The following is a 27,731-nucleotide window of genomic DNA, read 5'->3' on the forward strand; positions in this document are numbered from 1 at the left end:
GATCAGCTGTAGGGATGAGCAAGGAGGAAGGGAGAACAGCCAGGAGGCTATCGCAGTGGGTCAGGTGAGAGGGGGCAGTGTGCAGGACAGAAGGGCAGCCGTGCAGGTAGTGAGAAGGACCTGGATTTTGAATTGATAGCTGACAGGGCCAGCTGATGGCTGGAAGGAGTTGTGCAAGGGAAGGAGAGGAAGGATGATTCCTAGGGTTGGGCTTTCTCCATGGAGTGAGTGGTGGAGTCATTCCCCAAGATGGGGGTGACTCGGGGAGCAGCTGGCTGGTGGTATAAAGTCAAAAGCTATGTTCTGGGACGTGTTAACTTTGAGATGCCAATTAAAGATCCCAGGAGAGACAGGGAAAGGAGTTTGGACTCAGGATACGTGTCAGGTCAGAAGTACAGGGTGGGTAGTTTTCAGCTTATAGGTGGTATTTAAAGCCATAGAACTTGATGAGTTCACAAAGGAACTGAGTCCAGATGAAGGAGAATAAAAGGGTCAAGGTTGGGAATGATGAGGAGGGGCCAGCAAAGGAGACTGAGAAAGAGTGGGCACTCTAGCAGGAGGAAGACCAGGCAGGTATGGTGTCTGGAAGGCAAGAGAAGGTGTAACACCATTACCTCCAGAAGAGGTAATAACATACATGTGAATGAGACCTAGAAAGGGAGAGAAACCTTGAGGGCCAAAACAGTCTGTCTTGGACAGGTCATCAGGATTGTGAACAATTAAGAAAAGTCTTTACTTTCGATATCTGCGGATGCCGTTAGAGTGTTGTTTGTGAGATCCACAGAATGCAAAAGATGAGCAAACAGCACTCAGAGATTAATTTTAAAACCCACCAGCCGACAAGAGAACAATTTCTCTTGTCCAGGAGTTTCTCCGGGGTCTTTCTCCAGAGGCCTCTCCCCTGAGGACGCACCTGCTGCGCTTGGAGCCTGAAGATGGAGCCTCCCCTTCTCATCAGGCTCATCCTGGCCTGCGTCGGTATCATTGTCTAATCCTCCTTGAGTCCCAGGCTGACTGAATGGCTGGACTGGAGGGGCCCAGGCCAGCCAGGACCTCCCAGGAGACGGACCCCTTTACTCTGGGACAGCAGAGAGTGGCACTAGCTCAGCACTGGGAGCTGAATAAAGGTTCAGTCCCCCAAAGTGACTTCACCTCCGATTCTGATTCCACTGCTAAGCAGGTCAGAGTATCCTCAGGAGACATGGCTTCCCCCAGCTGGGGAGAAGGAGCTCAGAGCACCTGGGGGCCTAGGTGGAGACACCATGACATAGTCTAATACAGGCGTTAGTTCATTTCTGATGACACTGTTGATTCTCTCTCCAGATCTGGCTGAGGGGAAATGGCCTCAGCCCTCATGTTACTGCTGCTTCTTCCTGCTTCTCTCCCATGTTCCATGGACCTAGTTCCACCTGGCACCTCTCCCCACCCAGCCTACAGGAAAGGCCTGGGAGGTGGTGCCTGGGAACTCTGGGACAAGATCAAGCTCACTGGGGTTCTGTTGCTGCCCTAATGCTCTAGGTTGAGATGTGACCGACAAGCCATTCCCAGGACCCAATTTATTCATTTTTGAAACAGCGAGGAGGGTACCCCTCTTTCCTAGAGAAAGAAAGGGATGCAATCACCATATTGTGGGAAATACTGGTCCACAATCACCAGAAACTTGTTTTCTACCCCTTTAAGCTGTGGTGTGCAGCAGCAGCAGGGCATACATGAAACAGTCCTGGACTTGAAGTCAGAGAATTAGGGTTCAAGTCCTGGCTCCATCGCTCCCAAGCTGTGTGACCTTGGTCAAGGCAGGAAGCTCCAGAGCCTCAGGCATCTTGATGGCAAAATAAGGTCATAGTTTCAATTCCACCCACTCCCCAGGAATACAGTAAAGCTCAACTATATGCTGGGAAGCACTCTCCAGTTGTGGGCTGGGCTGCACACGTCCCGGGCCACTCCTCCATCAGGCTGGGCCTGCTCCTTGGTCAGGGATTTTGCACATGCTGTTCCCTTTGACTAGAATGCCCTCTCTCCCTAGGAAATACACACTCGTCCTCCAAGACCCAACTCAGATGTCACATCCTCCATGAAACTTATCCAAAGCAAAATGAGGGATTTCCTCCTCTGTGTTTCCACCTCTCTTACTTATATCTCTTCCAGCACCTACCACATTTTTTAAAACTCAGTGTTTTGTGTGTCTGTTTCCCTCATGAAATTGGGAGCTCCTAGAGGCCAGGGTTATTACATCTTATTCATTTTTGTACCCCAAGAGCCTAAAACAGTGTTTAACACATAGTAGGAACTGAATGACTATGTGTTTAATTGATCCAAATCACTAAGAAACTGCTAGAGAAACGAATCTTCTATTCAGATCTAAGAAATTACAGGTGCCACCACCTGCAGAAACCTGATCATATTCTATTATCCAAGTTCTGGCTTTGAAAGATGGCAGCCACTTGCAGAAAAAAAAAAACAAAGCAGGACGGACACACAGAGGGGCCGGAGCATTATTTTTAACATTGGAAAGATACTGAAGTCCAACCTCAGAGGGGAGCACGTTGCAGTGGTCACACAGCCTCAGAGACCTTGATTTCGGACTAAAGCTTGGATTTTGCAACTCCCATACTCATACAATTTTCCCAATAAACCCACTGCATCCAAAGTCCAACACAGAGAAAACCAAGTATTAGACTGTAATCAACAGTTTAGGCAAATAAGCAGTATTGATGCCGATCAAATCTGGAAGTGATTTAAAGCAGAGCGTGAGATTAATTCAGACAACTGAATGATGAAATCAGGATTAGAAAATATTTTGGTTGATTCTAATAAGAGGCCAAAACCAACAACATAAAATGTAACAGGAATAAATCTAAGCCCTACATTTAGGTTAAAAAAGGTCAATTGTATACATAAAAGATAGAGGAGGTTGAAATTAGAAATGATTAAGGTGGTAAATTTTATGTTTAAATTTTATGTTTTATGTTTAAATTTAATATTGTATGTTTTTTACCACCAAAAAAAGGAGAAAAAAGTAAAGAGTTTTTTAAAATTAGGGAATTATGTTTTGACAACTACTCTAACCCAGAAAGCTAATTTTCTACCTCATACTGGGTAGGCAACTAAAGTAGTCAAATTGCTCAAAAGTATGCCCTACCTTTAAGCCTATCTGCTACATATGATCTGGCAATCCTACTCTGGGTGTATATCCACAGGAAATGAAAACAGGATATCAAAGAGATAGCTTCACTCCTCTGTTCACTGCAGCATTATTCACTATAGCCAGCCTAAGTGTTCATCAATGGATAAATGGATAAAGAAAATGTTATATATATATAACATGTTACATGGTGGAATATTATTCAGCCACGAGAAAGAAGGAAATCCTGCCATTTGCGACAACATGGATTGACCTTGGGGGCATTATGCTAAGTGAAATAAACCAGACTGAGAAAGACAAATACTGCAAGGTATCACTTATACGTGGAATCCAAAAAAAAAAAAAAAGAGTCAAACTCATAGAAACAGAGAGTGGAAAAGTGGTTGCCAGATGCTGGAAGGGTTCTGAAATAGGGAGAAGTTGGTAAAAGGGTACAAACTTTCAGCTGTAAGATGAATCAGGTCTGAAGATCTAATGTACAACATGGTGACTATAGTTGACAACACTGTACTGTATAATTAAAATTTGCTAAAAGAGTGGAACTTAAATGTTCTCTCTCACACATATAAAGACAAATATAGAGGTGATGGATGTGTTAATTAACTAGATGGTGGGAGTCCTTTCACAATGTATACACGTATCAAATCACATGATGTACATTGTAAAAATCTTACAATTTTATTTACCAGTTACACCTCAATAAAGCTTAAACAAAAGACTCTGTGCTACAATGTGAAACCTGATAAAGAGTTTTTTCAACAATACCAATAACCAACCTCAAACTAGAGCAATGGAATAACACAGCAGATACATATGGTGATTAAAAATTCAAGTGTGCATAATTTAAGATACTTGACCATCAAAATATCTATACTCTGTATTTTACATTTTCAAAGAGGTTAGATCTCCTAAAGAAATATAATATACCTCTCCCTCCCAAACAAAAACAAAAAAGTGATTCCCATTTCTGTTTATTGGCAGACAGTATCTGGAAATAAACAAACTGCAGGTCCTTGTGGGGAGGGGAAGAGAGAGGAGGCTGGCGCTAGTGTCTCATGTGAAAAAGAAACCAAAAAAGGGAGAACTTCAGTTCACTGAAGCCAACATTGGCCTGAGTGTGCTGCACAGGTGTGGTGTAGCTGCTTAAAAAGCTAATGCTATCCTGTGCATTAGCAGGCATGCAGACCATTGCAGATCTCTGCTGAGAGTATCACGTCCAGTTCAGGGCAACATTTTGTAAAGGGACCCTGACGAACTGGGCTGTGCAACATGAGGACCCAGACGGTAAGGGGCTTAGATGTCACACCAAATGAGGAAAGGATATTTAGCCTAGAGAGGAGAACACTTACCCTTAGATGTCTTTTACGTTTTAGAGACACATACTGCCATATTTAGGATTGGAATGTTATAATGTCTATAATTTACAAGAAAATATTCCAGTGACAGGAATGGCAGAGATGTGATGGTTGTTGAGAGTAGGCAATGAGTATATGGGGCTCATCGTTTTAGTGTCTACCTTTGCGTGCGTTTGAAATAAAAAGTTAAAAATAAAATATTTCCCCTCAGAAAGGATGAAACAAATACGGCAAGATGTTAACAACTGTGAAATCCAGGTGATGGGTATATGGCTGTTCATTAAGCTGTTTCTTCTCTTTTCTATGTATCTGAAGTTTTTCAAAATAAAAAATTTTAAAGTAATTCAGTGAGGGAACATTTGAAAGATCTACTTGGCATAGTGCCTGGCGCATAGTAAGTGCTTCAGCAAATGTCAGTGTACTCTTCCTTCCTCCCCAGATATTGGCATGGATGTGAAGCAGGCTTAGTCTGCAGTTCCAAAGACCCAGCTCCACAAAGGTCAGTGCTGGAGGCTCCTGCAAAGCAGGCTTCACCTCAGTATAAGGAAGAATTTTGTAAAACGTGGAATTGTCCAGCAGTGAAACCCACAGTTTCATATCAACAGGGCTCCCCATTGCTAGGAATATTCAGGCAGAGGTTGCTTATTTCAGGGATGTTATAGAAGTGGTATTCGAATTGAGGGGCAATTTGATAATATCAAGAGGGGGGAATCTTGGGTGATCTCAGGGGACTGAAAATTCCTTCCATCTCTAAAGTCCTAGGATTCAATGCAGCTGATTGAAATGTACCAGGGCTTTTTCTTCCCCTCCCAGAAGCTGGGCACTGTGTAGCATTTGCAGAGGGAGGCAAGGAAGGACCAAAGAACTCTCCCCACCGTTTCCCTCTGTCCTGTTTGTTCTGCCCACAACTAAAAGATATGAACCACAGAGGGCAGAGATGGGGCAGAAAGGGCTCACAAAGGAAGCTTCAGAATCCTCTCTTTGGATGTCTTGGGGGCAAATGGGTAAGAACTGTGCCAAGCTGGAAGGGACACCAGCTAAGGTCTCTCCAAGCCTCTTTTGGTTCTCATGGTCTCCTGGGAATCTCTGGACCATGAAGCTTCTAGCAAGAAAGCCAGAGCGCAAACACCTTGGAACTGTCGCTCACGGGGCTGGGAGGGACCTGAAGAGATCACCAAGGCGAGCGCTCTGCCTTTGGGAAAATGAAGCATTATTATTCACCCCCATTTTACAGTGAGAAAACTGAGTCTCAACAAGGTTAAGTGATAATATGTATGAAGTAACAGAGCTTTTGAAGTATGGGCACGTGTTGGGAATGATCCTCAGGGGACGACAAAAACCCATGTCTCCAACCCCAATGTGGTACATCCTTCCCACGCTAGCATAACGCCACCGCTAGCATCTCTAAAACTCAGACAGTGTCTGAGGACTCCATCCAAGTTCCAGCTAAATGCCCCAACTCCTGAATCTCCCTGGTCCCACACGGTACCCAGAACTGTTCATCAATACCAAAGAGCTCCAGACAAAGGAAGAGGCCGAGAATACAGTTCGAGGGATTTGGGTTAATTATGAAGACAACATCTCAGTTCATAGAAAATGGGATTTAGTGACCAAAAGAGGGTAAAAGGCACCTTGAATTGGCAGGGAGACCCGGGATTCTGGATAGAATTTCCTGAGGCCAGGATGGCCGTAATACCCAATGGAGTCCCCATGAGAAAGGCCAAGGATCAGTCTGTAGGAGGTGCACAGGGGTCAAAGGCAACTTCCACCTCTGCCTCTCCTTCCCTGGCATCTGGTGGGCACCAGGTCAGCAGTCCGAGCCACCTGGCAAGGAGCCCCTTCCGACAGCAGACAGGAGGAGCCGGCGCCAGCCCTCTGCTTTCCCACCTCTGAGCCACAGCCTCGCAGGCCCGCTGATTTGCATGCTTTGGCAGCGCTGGGATGTGAGTTTGCCTGGGGAGCAATTCTCTGGGTGAGGGAGGTGGAAGCACAAGAATCCTGTTCCAGCAGGATTTTCACTCCTGCCTGGTAAACATGCAGAGAGCATTCTGCAATGCGGCTGAACCTCTCCCATTTCTGGGCTGCTTCTCTTCTCACCAGCTCCGCTCCCAGGTTAACCCAGCAAGACTTCCACTGTCATTTTATGACCACTTGGCAAAAGTGCTGGCACTTCCTGGGATAGCAATGATTAAAGCAACCAGGACCTTGGAAGCACTGCTGGGCAGGCAGCCGCCAGAGCAAACCACGAGACTTCCCAGTGAGGTCGTTCAAACCAGTCAGAACACTTTTCCCCAAGACCCCACAGACACCATGCCTACTTTTTTTGTTACTTGAGATCCCTCCAAGGAACTGGGCACTGTTGCCTAATGGTCAGAGTTCTGTACAGAGAACACACCGTAAACTGAGCTTGAGGGTTACTTCAAAGGCTGTTTTATGCTGGACCTTGGGCAAGTTGCTTGATCTCCACAGCCTTCAATTTTCCTTACATGTTAAAATAAAAAATTCTGCCTATATTCCTGCCACCTTCTTCGTAGGAGCAAAGAAATGTCCAGGAGGAAACTGAGGCTGGCCCCTGAAGCCACCTGAAGAACAGGACACAGGATGTCCTTGATGGGCTGTGGGAAGAGCACTGGCATAGGGGATGGGAGATCTGAGCTTCAGTTCTCCACCAGCTGAGTGTCCCCGGCTGTGGATAGCAGATGCAAAGATGAAGCGTGTGAGCCATGCCCAGGGCAGACATCACTAATGGACCGCCTCACTTGCCTCCTTTTCCTAAACTCAGTGCATAGTGACCACCACTGATGATCAGAAGCAGCTCTCCTGAAGAAACCCACTTGCTACCCCAGGACAGGATGATCTTACAGGGTCCCTCCACCTCTGACCGTCTGTGGCTTTGGGGACTTTCATGATTTAAAGCTTCTTCCTCTCTAGAATGGCAGGGTAAACATGACTGACCTCAGGGCTTCCTTGCAACACGGCCTGTGTGAGCGTTCCAATGAGTTTCTCCACCTGCACAGTCATGAGACTGAACCCCGAAGCCTTGCTCTCCAGGCCCTTACCACAGATGTCAGGAGCGTGGGGCTGAGGAGGGCACCCACTGCCCACCTTTGCTAAAACGGAAGCCCAGCCTCCTCCGACTTCCCTTTACCATCTGTCGTCATTCTTTGATAAATGAAAGGCTCCTCACCGAGGTCTTCGAATTCTTTAGGAAATAAAATCCCTGTTTCTTCTCAGTCTGAGCTATGGATGGGACTCTCTGGTGCCCCCTGCATTGCCCCTGCACCTCCTGCTGGCCTCACACTGAGGCCCAAAGTGGGCAGCATGATCAGAGGCTATGCTGAAGAGGCCAGGGACTCAGGTCCCTGCCTGGAATGGGGCCAAAGGGCCAGGTTCCCCAGCAAAGTCTCCACTCATAATCCGCTGACCCTAGAAAACAATAAAAATCCAACTTCAAAGGAAAGACTCTGTTAAAGAAACCCAGGGTTCCCATCACTCCTAAACAAGCACAGGTCAGAGAAGCACCTTGGCTGCTATTTTTCTATCAGAACTTTCTTGTGCTCGAGGGGACCACACAGAGACTCCCAGTGCAGCACCCACCACTTACAGGTAGGGAAACTAAGTCCCAGAGAGGATAAGTGATGAACTAAAGGTCACACAGGTAATACATGGCAAAGCAGGAACAAAGCCCGAGCTCCGATGTCCGGACTTGACTCTCCACCCTAGCCCAGGGGTTCCCTAAAGGTCACCTCCAGACCAGCCCTTTCTCTACTCCTTGCCCAGCCCTGAGAGGGGAAGAGATTCAAAGAGCTTTAAGGCTGGTAAGAGACACTTTGCCGCCCCCTTCCCGGGACTGAGTGAAGTGGGGGTGAGAAGGGTGGGTGGGAAGAGCAGGAATAGCTACAGAGAGGGGCGTGCAGCCGGGCGCTGGTCCTCATGTGGGCACACAGACGTCCTTTGTGCAGCTCAGAGGGCCACGTGTGTGGTAAGAAAGCTTAGATGGGAGATGCTATCTCACATTTGTAGAACAACTCTCACTTCTGAGAGCTGCCACAGATACACTCTTGTTTCATTCATGCCTCACAACTTGTTTTACAGATAAGGAAACTGAGGCTGGGTCATGGCGCCTGAGCTGGAGGAGAGGAAGCTGGATCTCAGGGCTCTGGCTGCAGGGCTGGTGCGCTGGCCAACACGCATGGGTCTTGTGGCGTGCACTGGGTTTGTTCCTTTCTGTGCAGTGCACTTTCATATCCAGCCCTTATTAGAGTCTTGCCTGCCTGTGAGGTCTGCAGGGCCAGGATTCCAGAACTCCTGTTTCACCAGTGAGTACACTGAAGCTCAGAGAGGACAGGGCTGGTTAATGTCACACAGCCGTCTTCCGCATCCAGACACCATGCCTTTTCCCTCACCCGGGGTAATGTCGCTTCCTCTCCTTCTGGGGCCTGTGTTCCTAGGGCTGGAGGGGCCACTTCTGAGGGAAGGGTGATGGGGAGGGGGGAGACTGTCCAACAAAACAACAAAACAAAAGCAAAAAACAGAGGACTGCCTCTAGGGAAGGGAAAGGGCTTTTAAAGAAACAGGGATCTCAACCCATTGCTGTGACCTTGAGAAAGTCATTCCTCTTTTCTGACCCCACTCTCTTTCCCCATAAAATAGGAGAATGGGACTAGATCAGAGAATTTTCAAACATTTTGGCAGGAGAACACTATTTTCAAATAATAGGGATTAATTAATAGTTGACATTCATTGAACATTTACTATGCACCAAGCTTTGTATTAAACATTTTATACACAGGACAGCATTTAATCCTCACAACCACCCTATGAGTAGGTGCTCTTATTATCCCCATTTTACAGATGAGGAAACTTGAGGCTCAGAGAGGTTAATCAACTTGCCCAAGGTTATTGATTAGTAAATTGCCGAGTAGAAACTCAAGCCCATGTCTGCCCACCAGCCAAGGCTGACCACACCACAGTATATATTGACATACTATCTCCAAATGAAAACACATATGGAGTCGCCACAGAAACTTAAGGGGGAAAAAATGAGACCTTCAGATTTTTCCAGAACTATAAAGATCATCTAGTCTCCCTGAATCTGTACCATCCCTAAACACTGGGTCCTGGGAGGAGGGGTCTTTCCACCAACTCCCTCCCCTTCTTCTGGCCATTTCCTGATTGCCTGGAGTCGGTTTGTTTGAGGGTCCTTCACCAAAGCACGCTTCCCACTCCCAAGCGCAGGTGGATAGGACAGTGTGTTGGCCATGAGTGAACGAATTCACAGGTAGGTCTACTCAGGAGACAGCCCATATTCCTAATAGAGGGTCCCTAGATTGGCCATTGGGTCACGCGTGGACACTCTGTCCTTCTGATACTAATACTGGCAAATAGCATTACTGTATGGCAGGCTCTGCTCTAAGTGCCTTACACATGTTGGCTTATTCAATCCTGACAGCAGGGGCTTCCCTGGTGGCGCAGCGGTTAAGAATCCGCCTGCCAATGCAGGGGACATGGGTTCGAGCCCTGGTCTGGGAAGATCCCACGTGCCGCGGAGCAACTACGCCCGTGAGCCACAACTACTGAGCCCGCGTGCCACAACTACTGAAGCCCGTGTGCCTAGAGCCCGTGCTCCACAACAAGAGAAGCCACCGCAATGAGAGGCCCGCACACTGCAACAAAGAGTGGCTCCCGCTCGCCGCAACTAGAGAAAACCCACGCGCAGCAACAAAGACCCAACACAGCCCTAAATAAATAAATACATTTATTAAAGAAAAATACAAAAAAAACCAAAAAAAAAAAAAAATAGTTCCTCACTCTCCACAATATTAAAAAAGAAAAACAAAAACAAAATCCTCACGGCAACTCTAGGAGCCTATCCCTATTATTACCTCCATTTTACAATCTAGGAAACCAAGCGGAGACATTAAGTAACCAGCCCAAGGTCATATAACTAGTAAGTAGAAAAGTTGGGATTCAAATACAGACTCTGGCTCCAAAGTCTATGCCTTTAATGCCTCCGCCTTGGTAAGCTGGGGGCAGCAGTGCCCTTCCTAACACATTACAGGAACTGAGAGGTACAGCAACCCCCATGTTTCAAACAATAACCAGTGAGCACAAAGGGTCAGCGTGTGCTCACGGATCTCAGCAGCTTAGAGCCGGAAGTGATCTTAGAGACTCTCAAGTTCAGACCCTTCGTCCAATGCACGAACTCAGGCCTGAAGACCGGAGAGGTGACTTGCTGACACAGGTTCATGGTAGAGATGAGTCCAGATTCCATCTCTCCTCACATCTCCTCAGCCAAACGAGAAGGTGCAGACTGTTTCTCCAGTTTCACTGGTAGAAAAACTGAGATGTCTAGTCTGTTGTCAGCAGAGGGAGACAGGCCTGAGGCCAGAACCAGAACTCACTCAATGGTCCTTAAGAGCCCAATCATCCTTATGACACTGGGGGTAAACTGAGTTGGGGCTAGGCAGGGATGGGGACCCAGTTGGTTCTCCCGAGAGGCAGAGGTCACTAATACCCCACTCAGCCAACCAGCCTCAGGCCTCCAGGGGCCTGAGGGGAGGGGACAGGGACAGGGTGGGAGCAGCCAGCCCAGTGCTACCTCCCTTTGATACCTTGGAGTCCAGAGCAGACATTTCCCAGCCGGCTTAACCCTTTTTGTGCACACTTCCCTTCTCAAGAAAACCTTAATCATCCTCATTTGAATTTCAAATGACCTCTCCCCTCTCCCCCTTCCCTGCCCCAACAGGCTTTGAGGCAGGGATATGGAAATTCACCCTGCAGTATGGAAATCATTGCCCTATGCAAATTGGGCGCCAGGACCCCATTGTCATAGCAACCACTGGGTTTCCTCTCCTTTTGGCCCCTCTCTGGGCTCTCTGGCTTAGATTTTTTGTTCCTCTTCCCAGCAGGCAGGTGGGGCACCCCTCACCGAGGTGCCCAACGGGGCCCAGACCTGCCAGGCTTCCTGCCTGCTTCTCTAGTGCAAATCTGGACCCAGATTTGGTCTCACCCAAGCGAGACCAACCGCTGTTTTTTTCTCAGGCTAGCCTAATCCGAGGATGGGCTAGATGGTGGTGAGGAAGTTCTGGAGTCTGGAGGACACAGCGATGCTCCTAGAGGGGGTGACAGGAAAGGAGAGACCTAGAGGGCTTCGGGGGTGCCAGTGATAGGAGACGGAAAGCAGGGCACGGAACCTGTATGTAAAATGCCATGCAAATTAACACCTATTATTTTTTGAGTCAACAGCACTAGTGCTTTTTGGGGAGATGCCCGCAGCTCTGTTTCCCATGCTCCTAGCTTGGCACAAAGGCCTGCCCTCCCTGAGTCTCCCGGGGCCCTGCTGTTACCCAGGAGCTCCCCACAGTCAGCTCTGAGCCCACGGAGGATCCAGGAGGGGACTTTGAACTGTCCGTGGCTGAAGTCCCTAGAAATGAAATTCAGCCTCCTTTGAGGACTCTGGTCATCCTCTCAGCCTGCCCAGCCCTGTCCTACCAGACCCTCAGGCTCCAATGAGAGGGACGCAGCCCCAGTTGGGATGACCTCATGCGGCGGCTTCCCTTTTAGGGACGTGTCTGCCCCTCTTCCCCTTGGCTGTGGGGAGTGGGGAGTGAGAGGATGCAAGGGGAGCTGCACCTGCTTCTCCCCTCAGCAGCTCTTCCTCAGGATGGGTCATCCTGGCAGAGCCCTTCCCTTCCTGAGGGGGACCCGCTAGCAAATGCTGGCAGAGACTCCAACTTCCGTCTCCCCTGCCCCTCCTGTAGTTTCACAACACCCCCGACAACCCCAGCCTGCCTTTGATAGAGCCTTGACCAGAAAGGAAGACTGCCAGTGGGTGTACCCCACCGCCAGCCTGCCCACCCTGCCCTGAGGGCTTTGAGGTGGGGATCGTGTGAGTCGTGTGTGTCTGCGCGGGAGTGTGAGCTGGGTGTGTGTGTGTCTGTGTGTTTGGGAGTGGGGCGGACCGAGTGTAACTGCATTTCAGTTGTCCGGATTGGGGCTGCTCTTCAAGCCCTGAGACGTAACCCTAATTTGGCTGCTCATTTCTTTTCAAATTCTTTTTCCACTTGTTCAGCATTTTTCCACACCAGGTGTTCATTGCTGTAACTGTTTCTTAAGGAGGAGGGTGGGCCCAAGAGACCAAAAGCATTTACTCACAGCTTATGAGGGAGGGGGGCTGCAACTTGGGTGCCTTAGTGAAGGGCTAAGGCCCAGAAGCTACAGCGTTGAGTCTCTGGACGCTGCTCAGGGCCGCGTGTGTGTGTGTGTGTGTGTGTGTGTGTGTGTGTGTGTGTTGGTAGCGGGTTGGGGGTGGGTGTCATTTCACCCCTGGCAGCAAAGGAGAGCCTGGGACCGACCTCTCCTGCTGGATCTCCCCATCATTGCCCCCACGGCACCGACAGTGGGAGTAGGAGGGATGCTAAGGTCATAAGATGTATCCATTGCCCGTGGGACGCCAAAGGAAAGGGGCATTCTTATGCACACTCTTATCCTCTAATGCAGGGCACCTCCAAGTGCGGTCCAACAGCCAGGCTGGTCTGAACTGTTCGTTAAGGTCGGAGACCAGATGCGTCCAAACACAGAGAGTAAGAATTTAGAAATGTTCACAGCACCCCAAGTATGTCATTAGTGAGCGCTCCCTGTGGACGCAGGGTAGACAAGTCTGGGCCCTGTTGAATGTGTGTACGAGGTGGGTATGAGCTGCATACCAGTCCTGCACGGCGGGACTATGGACCGCTCTGTGACAGACCGGAAGTAAAACGACTGGTCCTGCAGCCCACGTTGTTTGAAGCGGTGCCCTAAGGAATGACCGCTGATGAAACCAAGCGGAGCTCCAGATGGTAAAAGACAGCACACAGATGCCCCCCCACCCGGCCCCCTTGCTTTGTTCCCTCTTAGGCTGGAGAGAAAAGGAGGTCCATGTTCTTCTGGGGGCTGCAGAGATGGCGGCTGGGGTGGGGAAGGTGGCCCTTCCTTAAAGAGATCTCCGAAAGGAAGAGGGACGGTGCCAGGCAGGATTTGGCTCATTCACCTGCACTGGTGCTAATGTTTAACATAATTTTATATTTACAAACATACCTGCTACTCAGAGGCAAGTATTAATTTAGTCCATAGGGACTATTATCCGTCTTGAGATTGCAACATACACGCCCCTAAACACACTCATATATAGTGTGTTTAGACTTTAAAGTATCTTAACTCATTTCTGGACATGAATGTGTTATAAACCTCCTGATTTCTAGCAACATATAAAAAAACACTGCTATTAAAAACACTTCACAACACTTTCATCTGAGCAGCATGGTCCTGCCCTGTGGGGTTGGGTTTGGGACTAGATGGGTGAGAAAGTGTGGCGCAGGTGGGAGCTGCTGTAGTAGCTCTTTTATTTGCAGAGGTTCTCTGTGTGCTACAGGCAGGTACCTCCTGACCCCACAGGCTGCTCTCCCGAGACCTCTGGCACACACGGCCACAGTATGAAGCCTGGATGGTGAATTAGTACCTCCTCATCTCCCTGCACAGAAACTGGTAACGTGGTGAGATGGAAGCCACTCTGGTTTGAGAAGGCCAGAACCAGGGGCAAGGGGCTTATGCTGCAGCATGAGGGTTATAGACAAGAGATAAGAAAGGACTTCCCGACACTGAGAATTGTATCCTACAAGAATAGGTGGCCAAGAGAAATTGTGGGGTTAGCTTTTCTTAAGGATGGAGGATAAATGAGGGGAAAATAGCTCTAAGAACAAGATCCTTTATTTTCCAGGGATGGTTTTGAAATGTCTTCAAAGGAAGAGAGAGGTATGGGCAAGATATCCTCTCAGAATCCAGGGATTCATATCAGTTCCCCCTGTACATCTGGAGGGGCTGTGACTTCCTTTTTCTCCTCCAGAGAGGTAAGGGCGAGAGTGGGTACAGACCGAGGCACAGGACCAGAGTCACCAGGCTTGAATCCTAGAGCCCACCCAGCTCATTCTCTTCATTTTACTCCCCCAAGCCCTCTCCTCCCCATATTATGACAAGGAAACTCGAGTCTAAGGCACAAGCAGACTTGTCCCACACTGCTCAGTGACAGAGCTTTGTCTTGTCTCCTGAACATTTCTGATAATTATCAACCTAATGACGGACTGTATTTGTATGGTGACATACACTTTGCAAAGTGCTTTCACACCCACTCTGTCATTTAATCATAGAAGGGTGTGTGTGTGTGTGTGTGTGTGCGTGCGCCCATGTGTCTCATTTAGAAAGAGCTGTCAATTGGAGACTGTTCTGCACCTTCCCCCAAGTCTCACCTCACTCCAGGTACTTCCTAGACTTCTCTCGTCCTCTCTGTCATTGAAAGAATAGTTCTATTCCATAAACATTTGGGTTAAAACCCACACACGTCTCTAGAGCCTTCTGCCTGTTTCTGCCTGGAACTGCATCTCTTCGTCGCAGTGAGACGTAGTTTCTTTATCCTTGGCTCTTTTATTGGGGACTCAGTAGGGTGGAGATAGCGAGGTCCCAGGAATGAACTGACCAAGAGGGGGTTTCTCTACTTGGGTCAGTTACTCATTATTTCTTTGGGCCTTAAGGAGAATGACTAACCTCTCTGGTCTCCCCTACATAATCGTGTCCATTCCTTCTTAAAGCCATGCAGAAAGTTGCCAGGTTTAAGTGAGGAGACTTTCTGCAAAGGGTCCCCACGCAGCTAACTCCCCTGGATGGTTCTTCCGGATGGTGGGACACTGTGAGCCATTTCACCTCTCAGATGGACAACTGAAGCAGAGAAGAAGGGCAGCAGGAAGGGATGACTGACAGAGTCCAGTCCCCACCCGCTTCCTGCTTGCTCCCCTTTTCCTCCCCTGGGCTCCCCTCGTGGAGCCCTTCCTTCCCAGATCTCTGAGCAGGACAAGGGTCCTAAGGCGTCTGCTCCACTGTCATCTGGGTCTGCAACCCCCCACTCCACCAATGACAACTGAGCCTGCAGAATGCGGGGAGCCGGGGCTGGTGTGTTGGTGAGGTTGGCTCAGGATGAGAGAAGAGATGGAGACAGTTCTCTCCAAGGCCAGATTCTCACCCTCCACAGTTTACCAAAGGGAGTGAGTGGACCCCAGCTCTTTCCCTCTCTTCCCCAGCAAGCACATTTTGGCACCAGACAAGGCTTCTGCCTCTTGGATGAGACCAACCCCCCAGCAGGGGCTTGGCTCTCCTCCGGCCAAGGAGGAGAGCCAAGCCCCTTGGCTGGAGCCGCCTGCCATAATTTCGGCATCTCCCTGATGCTGCCACTCTCTTGTGTCCTCTGTCCCTGGTTCCCTGTGCTGGTCCCCAGTCTTCCCACCACCATCTCTGGGTAAATAGTCACTAGAAAGACCCAAGTTTAATTCTTTCATTTGCTAGATACAGAATCTTGGGGAAATCAGCTAACCAGCCTCAATTGCCCCGTCTGCAAAGTGGGATGGTGCCATCTACCCTCACAGAATTGTTGTAAAGTCCAAATGCACTGTTTGAACATGCTCTTCCAAACACAAGTTGGCCCTGTGATCCACTCCACCATGAAGCCCTGGAGGAAAGCTCCTGGAAGACAGGGACTGTTTCGTCATCTTTCTGAGCCCAGGGTCTGACACAAGCGAGGACTGCCAGCGAGGTCGGAGAAGAGGACGGAGCCTGAACAGAGCGAGGCAGCTGGAGGTGTCAGAGGAGAGCGGGCTGAGAGGGACGGTGGAAGGAGGGGATATAGGGGCTGAGGGAGGTGACGGGGTAGACGGGCACAGCTCAGGGCTGAGGAAGTCCCCACACAAATGCACGGTGTGGGAACTGATGGCAGAGACTTTGGAAAAGCAGAACTGCATACACATCTCTAAAAATTCAGCCCTTAGAGACTATCCAGCCCCAAACCCTCCTTAATGGGGAGGAAAATAAATGTCTGGTGCGGGGGAAACACTTGCCCAATAATCTGCAGGGAGTTAATAGCCTGGAGTCAGGCCGGAGTTTGATTACTGGTTAGAAGCTGTGTGATCCTGGGCTAGTTAGTTTCTCATTCTGAGCCACAATTTCCTCATTGATAAAAATGGCAATTGTAAGAATTCAATGAGGTAATGCATGTACAGTTGGCTCCATGTGCCTGGGTATGGGAAGGAGGCTCCGTGGATGTGACTGGCCTTTCCCTTCTTCCTCCCAAGCCCACCGTATTTGTCCTCCCCTGTGTAGGAGGCTACACTGTGACCAGAGTGGTCAAAAGTCATAGGGTTATCTGCTTGGGTGCTTGGGGATGGTCAGTTATGGAGCTGGGAGCTTTTGAAATGTGGGTAAGGCTATGTTCTTATGAACCACTCAGTCGAGAACTGGAAAAAAAAAATCGGTGTCAGCCTCAAGAAGGAAGGAAAAGTAAAAACGGGGAGTAAAAGGAAGGATAGAAAAGCTGATAGTTCAGAAATCTAGAAACAGCTTGGCGTCAGTCTTCTGCGGGGTGTGGAAACAACACTGGCCAGGGCATTGGGAGCCTTCTCTGGTCCCGAGTGCTGTCACAAAGACACTGAATTTCTCCTCTGTCCACCCATGCCTCGGCTTCCTCATAGACCGAAGGAAAGGAAAGAATGAGCTAGCTGCCCTGCCAGGTCTCTACCAACCAGGAGGTCTGTGTCTAGACTAGAGAACGCTCTCCTTTGCAGTCCTGGCCAGTGCGGAGGGGAAATTCACTTCCCTTTCCCAGCTCCCACCTCGAGCCCCTTGGGGATTTCACACAACACAGAGGGTACTCTCAGGGAGCTGGGGCTTTCTAGGTCACCTTTGTTTATAGTTTCTTTAAAACCCAGAGACAAACCACCCCTTAGTTCAGGCACTGTTGGGCAGGGGAATCTGCCTTTTAAAAATCCAAAGGAAGCCATTAAACCAAGTTGGTAATCACTGTGACTCATGATAAGCTTTCCTCTGTAAAAAATGAGTCAGAATGACTTTCCAGGAAGTTTGGTTACTTTAATTAGCTGCTTCTTTTTTTCTTGCCCTTAAAAACATGCAGTAATTTGACAGTCACCTAAGTAAGGATGCTACCAGCCACCAAGCTGAGCCGCTAGAAGTGAAGGATCTGGGAATGGAGGCGTTCTGACAGTATGAACTAAAGGGTGTCCTTGGAGTTGAGGAGGACCCACACAGAATCTTTCCCTGAGTGGTGGAAGGAACAAAATCAACCTGTAGGGTTGACCCACTTGGCCTGAGTGAAGGGGAGAAGGGCACCCCAGCTACCTGCAGCCCCAGAACACTTAGCAGCAAGTCTCGTTTTGTATATTACAGAATCACGGAATCTTAATGATGCCATTAGAGGAAATGATGACCGCAGCTGTCATGTGCCAAGCACTGTGCTAAGGGCTTTAAATATCTCAGCTAACTCTCAACCCACTCTCTAAGATGGACATTAATTGTCCTCTTTAGAAGAGATGAGGCTGAATTAACTCATCAGATCATATAACCAGTAAGCAGCAGAGCTGTGATTTTTACCCCAGGTCTGTTTGATTCTAAATCCATACTCTTCAAAGGTCATCTGTTCCCGCCTCCTAGGGAAGCAAAGTGGCTGGTCCAAGGTCACATTTTGAACTGGCAGACACTGAGATGACACTCGTATTCTGAAAGTCCCAGTTTATGTTCAGACTCTTTCTCCTTCAACCTAGTCTGTGCAAGCTCCCACAGTCCCAGACAGGAGGCCAGAACTTGCTGAGATTGCCTGTAACGCCTTAACCTTCCTAATCCCCACCTAGGTTCTGCACTCCCTCCGTCTCCTGGATCGCTTTTCAGGGTTTCATGTAGGTCCTTCTCACTCTTGACACAGTTGCCTTGACTTGGTCCCATAACAAATAACAGAGCACCAGAGCTATCCTGCTAAGTGTGGTCTTCCACCCACATGGACACTCTCTTAGCTGTGTCACCACATACCTGGGGCAATATACCTGGCCCAGGTGAACAGAGTTGGCTCTAGCCAGCCTGCTACTGGGAAAGGGTGACAACTTCTGAATCAAGGCTTCTGGACTCTGGTTTTTCTCTAGGGAAGAGTTCAGAGCAGAGATGTACCTATTACTACTCATCAGGTGAACTGATATGAAAGCCTTGCTGGAGTTCTGGAGATTAAAGGGAATTTTCTTCACTATTGGGGAGAACAGATACCCCACTCCACAGACCTTTAGTAAAACATACTCAGCTAATAAATCAATTGACAAATGGTTGCAACTGGCCCACCCTCTCCAAGCTTAACTGTTCCCAGACACAAAGCAAAATATAAAACCTGTACCACTACCCGTGCAAACAGACAGTTTCAATATTAAATTGAGGGCGGAGGGGCAGAAAAGTTTATGGTAAATGTATCCTGCAGATGCCTCCACAAGACCCCCAGTGACTGTGTCCCTGATCCTCAGTCTTTTAGCTTCAAGAATGGAACTAGACCACACCTGAAGACTTGGGGAAAGATTTTAGCTCTGGGGGACATCGATTCTCTTCCACTTCTAATTTCTATGCCTCTAATGATCCAGATGAAAGACGAATTGAGGTCTTGTTGGGATGCTCTTAAAGTTATTTGGTGATGTTACAATTTATGCTCATCTTTCTTTAAGTTCTTTTTAATTATATGGAGCTTTCAAAGCAAGGTTTGGACTATGGAGTTAAAAGCAGAGAGCTATGAAACTTTCTTCTCAATTCTTTCCTGTCCTCTTTCTTTTATTCACAAAGCAAAGTCATCTACAGGCACCAAGCCCTCCTTTCTGGGTCTATTTACCACCCACATGCATGTAATTTGGAAGAGGAACACTTGTACATGGGCCTCTTTGATTAGTTCCTTGAGTAGGATTATTGAGAAATCTGGGGTTAAAAGGCCTTAGCTCCCATCTACTAAAGACACATTCTGCCTTCTGTCAGTCAGTAGCAGCTGGGAACACAGCCTGCTGCTTCTAGGTGTCTTGAAAAAAAATGGTACTGATGAACCTAGTTGCAGGAATAAAGAGGTAGACATAGAGAATGGACTTGATGACATGGTGTGGGAGGGAAAAGCTGGGGCGAAGTGAGAGTAGCATCGACATATATACACTATCGAATGTAAAAATAGTTGGCTGGTAGGAAGCAGCAGCATAGCACAGGGAGATCTGCTTGGTGCTTTGCGATGACCTAGAGGGGTGGGATAGGGAGGATGGGAGGGAGGCTCAAGAGGGAGGGGATACGGGGACACGTGTATGCATATGGCTGATTCGCTTTGTTGTGCAACAGAAACTAACAGGGTATTGTGAAGCAATTATACTGCAATAAAGATCTATTAAAAAAATAGTAGAAAAAACAAAAAGCAAAAAAACAAATGTTACTTAAAAATGAAAAAAAAAAAGAAAAAAAGTGAATCTCCTCCCTAACTTCTTGTTTGTTTCTAAGGATCTGGCCCTTTCCTAGCCTAGTTTCAGAGGCTTTGTTCCACTGTAGACCAGTGTCTACTGTTCAAAGGCTCCAGGGTCATACCCCCTGTCTCTAGGGAATCCCTTCATTTCCTAAGACCCAGCCTTTGGGTCTGATTGGCTGAAAGACCAAGCCAGAAGAGATACCACATTATTCCATTATTTGATGAATTCCAGTAACTCTGTCCTGCCCTTGCTTTTCTGTTTCATTCCCCAGAAGAGAAGACCCTTACCTGTCTCCACCTGGCCGAGAGCACTTCGAGCAACTGTAGAATCTGCTACATCCCCACTCATCTTGATATCTGCAGGGAAAACACAACTGATTTTAGTAACAGGTCACAATTTTTCTCGCTACGACATATGTGGCTTTAACTAAACAGCGAAGATGAATGTGTAATTACAACAAGCATCAGACTTTCAAATTCCTGATTCCTAAACATACAACTATTAGAATATTCATAAGCTCGGGGCACATATCCCCTCCTCCCAGACTTGCCTCCTTTCCCCCTTTCTCCAGTGCTACTGCAGGGTCTGTCCCCTTTGCATCATTCATTGCCACTTCCTTCTATCACCAGGCTCAGTTGGTAAAAATTTAACAAGGGGAAGGGTACAGCGGAGGGTGGGGAATGGGGGAGAATGCTTCTCATTCTCCATCCTCATTTCCTTTGGGATTTGGGGAATGTCTGTTATTTTTTAAAGTAGCATAAGAAATAGCCATCTCCCGTCCTCCCCCTCATAATAACTCTACCCTGGGAGGTAAGAGTACCCTTGAACCAAGGCTTGCCCTTCTCATCTTTTTTAGCCAATCCTGCCTCTATTCTCTGCTTGATTCTCAGAGGTCAGCCCACTGTCTGGTGATCAAACCCTAGTTCCTGTGTGGCCCTCCTTGGAAACCCTTACCTTCTCTCCTACTCCTTCAACGTTCTCGGTAAGAAAGGGATGGCAGGCGGGTCAGTGCCCCGAGGAGAGAGAAGACCTACACAAGGCCCCCTGTCTCAGCCCCCAAGTGCTGTGGGTCTGGCCTCTCTGCCCTGCTTCATTTCAATAAATTAAACATTTACCCACAACAGACAGCTGCCACTGCCTAGGAGGCCCCTAAGTCTCCTCAAGGGTCAGCAAAGAGAAGGAAAGAGACAACTTCGAGCTAACTCACTCTCAGCTCCTCTCCTTATGAAACCACCCAAATACTGAAGCCGTTAAAGGCAGAAGAATATTTTATTCAAATCCTGTTGACCACCCCCCCCCCCCTTCTCTGGGGCAGCACTTTAACTCTTTCAAACCAGATACAGTCTTGGTGAGCCAATTTGCATACCGGGCTCCCCAGCCAATGCTGGGTAAGCAGGCCGTCTTAATTTGTGCCACGTAATCGGGCAGTTGACAGTCTGGATGCCTGAGGTCTGGAGATGATCAGGATGAGGGAGAAGGGTGGACCTCCGCCCCAGGAAAAGCAGGAAGAAACTGACTTTTATTTCTTCTTCTTCTTTTTTTTTTTTTTTAGGGCAATGATGTGTGTGGCTCTGGCAGAGATTTAAAGTGTGGTCCCAGGGGGTGTAGTGACTGCAATGCAGGAGGGGTGACTGCCATGCCAAGCAAGACAGAGATGGGGAGTCCCAAGGTTCTCCAGCCCTTGGAACACCCCAGGAGCATGGGAGGGAGTAAGCAACCTTGGAAGCCACTGTAGTTTGAGGAATAGTTTTGAGACCCGTCAAAGTGATGACTCCCAGGTAAATACCTGGAGCTCCGTACAGCCCTCCCCAGACATCCACACTGTCCTGCGTGGTTACAGACCTCTAGGGGAAACCCTGCAACCACACTTGCCACCCCTCTCAGTGCACTACATTTAAGAAGGCATTTCTCCAGCCTAACCAAAGTCCTTCCTGCTGCAGTTGGAAACTTTTTGTACGGTCTGTCATGCATGAATATGCAGAGTAACTAGTGTGGGCCACCTGGACACGTCTGCAAAGGGCTTCTGCTACTCCACGCTTTCTGCTCCAGTGGGGAAATGGGCTTAGCTTTGTCCCACCCATGAAGTCCCACACTGGAGCTGGGCATTGCCTATTACAGATCGGCTCAGTCACACTTCCCCATAGGGATCCTTCAACAGTGCTGAGAAAACGTCAGAGACTGCTGGGAAGGGGCGGGAGGGGGTGAGTGCTTACCCTCAGTGGGCTTTTAAACCTGCTTCAGTAGCGCCGAGAATTCAGAGCATGGGTTTTGACAGCAGACAGACCTGGATTTAATCCCAGTGCCATCCTAACTAGCACAGGGGGACCCTGGCCACATATTTGAACCTCAGTTTTCTCAGCTAAAAAAAAAATGAGAAAAATGATACTTCCCAGAGTTATAGTGAGGAGCAAATAAGATACTGAATGAAAACTGCCTGGCACAGTTTCTGGCACAAAGGAAGCACGTGATAAACGAATTAACTAAACAGATACTTAGGCTTCGATGGGAGTCCCCTTCTCCCATTACAGTAAACAGCTTTGGTTTTTCTGTCTAAGCAATATCGTAATTTGTCCTTTACCTGGGAAGCCATCTGCATTCTCCAAATTCTGACTTCATGGGAAAAATGCTCACGGGGACAGGGAGAGTTGAAGAGGTAGTGAGGGTGGGATGATGACCAGGTATTCTGAATCAACTTACTTCAAACATCTGACGTTTAAGAAGGGTAACTTTTTAGCTAAACCATAATTCTATGCCTGTAACCCAAACACTCCCCCAACACCCATTCCCTGCACCACCTTTAACTCTACCCAAAAGCCATCTCTCTGATCTTTTAAATTAGCATAAAAGGTGGTCCTGGGCTTCCCTGGTGGCGCAGTGGTTGAGAATCTGCCTGCCCATGCAGGGGACACGGGTTCGAGCCCTGGTCTGGGAAGATCCCACATGCCGCGGAGCAACTAGGCCCGTGAGCCACAACTACTGAGCCTGCGCATCTGGAGCCTGTGCTCCGCAACAAGAGAGGCCGTGATAGTGAGAGGCCCGCGTACCACGATGAAGAGTGGCCCCTGCTTGCCGCAACTGGAGAGAGCCCTCGCACAGAAACTAAGACCCAACACAGCCAAAAATAAATAAATAATAATTAAAAAAAAAAAAAAAAAGGTTGTCCTAATCATGTCTAAAAATAACTTTTGAAGGAGTCAAAGGCTCCACACTCTGCCAGGACATGTACTCATTGGATGTACCCATTATGGGAGCAACATCGTGATACTTTGGGATTGCACAGGGGTTTGATTCTGAATGGAGGGTCAGGCTGAGATGATCTGTAAAACCTCTTAACTCCCAGCAGCAGCCCCTCCTTACACATCTGTGAACCAGGATGTGTGTGTGAACCTGCGGGAGCAAAGTCCACGGGGCAGCACTTCCCCAGGCTGCAGGCTGAGTGTCCACAGTGTCCTGGACCTCCTGGGCCCAGGCTATGGCAGGAAAGCAAAAGGCCCACTACTCTCTCTCCTACTGTCCATCTTCATCTCTTCGGAAGGGACTGGAATTCCCTCCTTGCTTCTCCCTCCCGCACCCACTGCTGCAGGCACTTCTACCAGAGGGAATTCAAGGGGCCCACCGGTCCTACTTCTGAGCTAGCCAGGGCTCCAACTCTCCTCTGGAGGAGATGCCTCTCGTCTCTTCTTCAAGAGAAATGCACTTCCTCTCAAGAGACCTTCCAACCCAATGGTCCTGAGCTGGAACTGGTATCAGTCTGTGAGACTTGATCCTTCTTTCCCAACCCTGACAGGGAACAGCTCACAGTGAGGAAAAGGGCAAAAAAGAGATGCTCTGGGACTAACCAGGTGTCCCCCTCCGGCTGCTTTCCCACTGTTTCCTCCATCTCTTCTCTCCCTCTTGAGTTTTCTGTCTGACTCTTGTCTACCTGCCTTGGGCCTGGGAGGGAGGAGCCCCTCCTTAGCCGGGGTGCCCCTGTGTCTGGTGACCTCATGCCCGCTCAGGTGTTTGTGCTCCCACGTGAGAGGTGTTCTACAAAATACAAAGTGCTGAGGTCTCAGGCCAACCTGAATCACGGCTGGTACCCAGGTTATCAGAGCAAAAAGATGGGCTGACTCAGGGGCCGCAGTGCTTGCGGAGCTGCTGAGTGGGGGACCTTATGCACTACTTTATGTGCCCCTGCTCCCCCTCCATCCCCCCCAAACTGTTGCAGTAGATCAATGGAGGGGGAATCCCCAAGGGCCTAGGACTGGGGATTTACAGGGCAAGTGCTGTTTATGAAGCATCCGCAGGACACAGGATCGCTGGGAGGGGAAAATTAGGGCTCAGAAGAGGCCAGATTTCCACAGAGAGGATCCTGGACTGAGTGACCCTAGAGAGGGGCCCACAGGGAGACACTCCATAGACGGATCCTCCCTCAGAGACCCCACAGCAGGGCCCTCGATGACAGACCTTACAAAGATGACCCCGGACTAAAAAGCCCACTGAGAAGACCCAGCAAAGGGAGCCCTCAAATGGAGACCTAGTCAGAGAGGCCCCACAGAAAGTCCCAAACTGAGCGATCCCTTTGAGGTCTCCAAAGGGGAACCAAACACCACAGAGGGGCCGGGAAACCTCACAGGGAGGCCAGACAGCCCTGAGGGGAGATAGACTACAGAAGCGGGCTGGGGAGCAGTGGCAAGCAAATGTAGAGAGATGACTCAGGTCACCCGCCCGAGGTAGACCCCACCTGAGGAGTCAGTGCACCCTGGGTTTAGCTCAATCACCCCCTTTGTGTCTGCCTGCAGGGGACAGGGCTGGGGGAGGTGCCCGGGCTTCTGAAAAGCGTCAGCCTGGAGCTTCCTCCCAGGCCAGGCATGGAGGGATGGCCTCCTCACCTCAACCTCACCCTCTCTTTCCTGCTCTCGGCTAGATCCTCTTAGCCCCCAGGCGGCCTCCCTGCTGGGTCCCAGCTGCCCCCCCTCCTCCCACTTCCCCCAGAACAGGAGCCTCCAGTAGACAATGAGGTGGAAAACCCCCTGGAAGTCTCTGATCTTGGTCCTAAAGAACTTCCCACTGGGGGCGTGCCTTCAAGTCTTGTTCCCATGCACACCTAGGCCTTCTTGGCGGAAAGTGGAGGAAGGAGAACCCGGGATCTGCCCCCAGCTATGTCCAGCTCCATGGTACTACAAGGTCTGAAAATGGACTTTCCCCAACCACTGGATGATACCCAGTTGGATGATTCTTTCCGCCACACCGAGCCCTCCCTGGCATGTCCTGGCACCTGGGGATCCGCTCAGAGCTAACACCTCACCGCCTGCTGGTTTTCACTCAGCCCCACCAGGACTGCGTCTGGGAAACTGGGTCTCCCCCGTGCACCCACTGCTGCTTGATTTCAAGGATTGGCGGCTCCAGGATGGGCCAAAGCCTCCAGCCTGCCCTGCTCCTTGGGGTAGGTCACGAGAATTGACTCCCTCAATCTTCCTCCAGAAAAGAGAGGTAACAAAGTTCCTGTCAACAGCCCTGAAGTCCTTAATGAAGGTCATTCATTGGGTGTTGCCCCCTTTAAGAGGCAAGTTGCTGGTTTGAAATGGCCAAATCAGGCTCAGCTTTCTCCACGTCGAGTCCATCTCTGCTCAGGCCCTCAGACCTACAGAAGGCCCACCCCGACACCAAGTCCAACCTCCAGGATTAGTAGCTCCGGTCCTTGCCCGGCTGTGGAAGGACGGATCAGCAAGGTGAATGGAGGGGTCTCGGTTCACTCCATGCCCACAGACCTTTCACGCAGGAGAAACTGACTCCCGGAAAAGCATTTCCATGGCCTACGTTCCCACCCCTGAGGAGAGGAGGGCTTGGTATCTAAATCCATGGGACATGGAACACAGAGGATGCATCTCTCACTGCCCCCCCCCCACAGACACAGAGATGGAAGCGCTTTCCCACAGGCCCCTGTGCAGGCTGCTCCTCCTGTGGGGTCCCACAGAGCTCCCGCTCAGCCCCTGCACATGGACTCCCCAGCCCCACCACGCACCAGCTTACAGCACTGCCTAGACTCACGGAGCAGGGGAGCAGGTACGCCTTCACGGGTGGGGTCTGCTCCACCTCCCCTCCCAACACACCTGGGGACAGGTAGACTCACCTCTGATGCACACGGACACATGCTTCCCTAGGCCCTAATCAATACATGTGCACCATGGCACCTGCCCCAGGTGTGCCTCTGTAAATGCCCAGCTCCACTCACTTTTCCTAGGCACCCCCTAGACCTTACAAATATCCACTCTCCCTATACTTCACGTAAATGCCTGGGACACCAAACACGCAACATGTGGATACACGTATTTCCCTCACTTCTGCACTCCAAGGTCCACACCCCTGGCTGAGCCAGTGAGCCACCCTTCTGCAACCAGTGAACAGGGCAACTTCCCCGAGACTACCACAGCTCAGCACGCCCAGGTCCCACACGGCTGCGGCTCTCCAGATGCCAGGGCTCTCCAGATGCCAGGGCTCTCCAGATGCGAGGCTTCAGAAGCCCTCCCACCCTCCACCCCGTAGCCCCTACCTTCATTCTTCCCCAAAGTCCCCCAGACGTACCCTGCGCCCGCCCGCTCCGGCGGACCCGCTATCCACACTGCCCTCTCCTGGCCGCTGGGGAACAAGACCCCCCCGAGAGCGGCGGCCCTGTCCTTCGCCCCTGCCCGAGCGCAGTGACACCTGTCAGAGCTCGCGCCCTCCGCCCCTCACCTGGGTGCATGGGTTCCAGATTCACCATCCTGCCCCAGGCGGGGCCAAAGCCAGCTTCCCCCCAGGCCCCTCGCGTCTGCCCCAGCCGGGCCCCCGGGGAAGCCAGGGTCTCCTTCCTCCCGCCCCCGGCCGCCGCCGCCGCCGCGGGAGCCGCCGCCGGAGCCGTCGCCGCAGCCGTCGCGCGCTCCGCTGCTCCCTCCCGCCCACCCGGGCAGCACTCGGCGCGGCGGGATTGCCACACTCCCCAGGTGAGCGCGCGGCGCGGCGGGGCGGGGGCCGCGGGCCACGCCCCCTGGCATGGCCCCCGCGCCTGGCCCCCGGCCCAGGCAAAGCAGCGATTTGCATTCGGGGAGCCGGGGGCCGGGGGAGGGGGCAGGCGGTGCTGCCGGGGCGGGTCCTGACCCTGCGGAACACCTGTCCGCCCCGGACCCGCCAACGGCCTCTCCCCACCGCGCCCGGCCCGCCAGCTTGCCCTACCGAGGACCCCCTGGCGGATTAAACAGCGTGGGGGTCGGGGGGCGGGCTGAGCTTCCGTCTGGACAGACTCCCCAGCCCTGCGAGGAGCTCTGGAAGTGTTTGGAGAAGCCGCGGGAGTGCGCTGGGAAGAATCTGGTGTTGGAATCCTACCTCTCAGCCGCTTACCGGCTGTGTGACATGAGACAAGGCTCATCATCTCCCTGAACTCAGTTTACTCAGCCGTAAAATGGGGCAGGTGCTAATCTTAACTGGCATCTATCTATCTGAAGTTAGCAGGTGGTCAAGCTCACCTAGGCCCCCCCCCCCGCCCCGTGCATCCTCACCACATCCTGGGACCTAGATGGGGCCCAGCTAATTATCACATTTTCTGGGTGAAGATAGTGTCTCTTGTCTGGCCTACCAGGTCCCAGGTTGCTGCGAGGCTCTGTGAGAGTATGATGTGGAAGCTATTTACTAGTGTCAGGGGCTGTGGGACATCCACCTCCTCATTTACAGAGCTGGGAAGTGACTTGTCCAAAGGCACACAATTCCCTAGTGATGGAAGGAACCTGGCTGGGATCAGGTCTCTGGACTCCCACTCCAGTGCTCTCTGCAGCACCCATCATAGACTCGTCACCTGAGCTCCCGCCACCCTTCTCCTCCACTCTTCAGGTCCCAGGAAGAGGTGCCAAGGCCAAGAGACCACCTGCGTATAAGCCTTGAAAGCCG

At 50.3% G+C, this 27,731-nt stretch overlaps 1 protein-coding gene across 1 annotated transcript in view; it reads right to left on the reverse strand.

Annotated features, from left to right (window-relative positions):
* POU2F3 (POU class 2 homeobox 3) overlaps positions 1 to 26,574 on the reverse strand; it is a 78,650-nt gene extending 52,076 nt beyond the window's left edge. Inside the window, exons 1-2 of the mRNA XM_068555157.1 lie at positions 26,547 to 26,574; positions 20,120 to 20,188 (exon numbers count right to left, since the gene is read on the reverse strand). Of these exons, the coding sequence (XP_068411258.1) occupies positions 20,120 to 20,188; positions 26,547 to 26,574 (97 nt within the window). The remainder of the gene's footprint in view (positions 1 to 20,119; positions 20,189 to 26,546) is intronic.
* Between the last annotated feature and the right edge of the window lie 1,157 nt (positions 26,575 to 27,731).

Source organism: Eschrichtius robustus, chromosome 11 (assembly GCF_028021215.1).
Source record: "Eschrichtius robustus isolate mEscRob2 chromosome 11, mEscRob2.pri, whole genome shotgun sequence".
NCBI lineage: Eukaryota > Metazoa > Chordata > Mammalia > Artiodactyla > Eschrichtiidae > Eschrichtius > Eschrichtius robustus.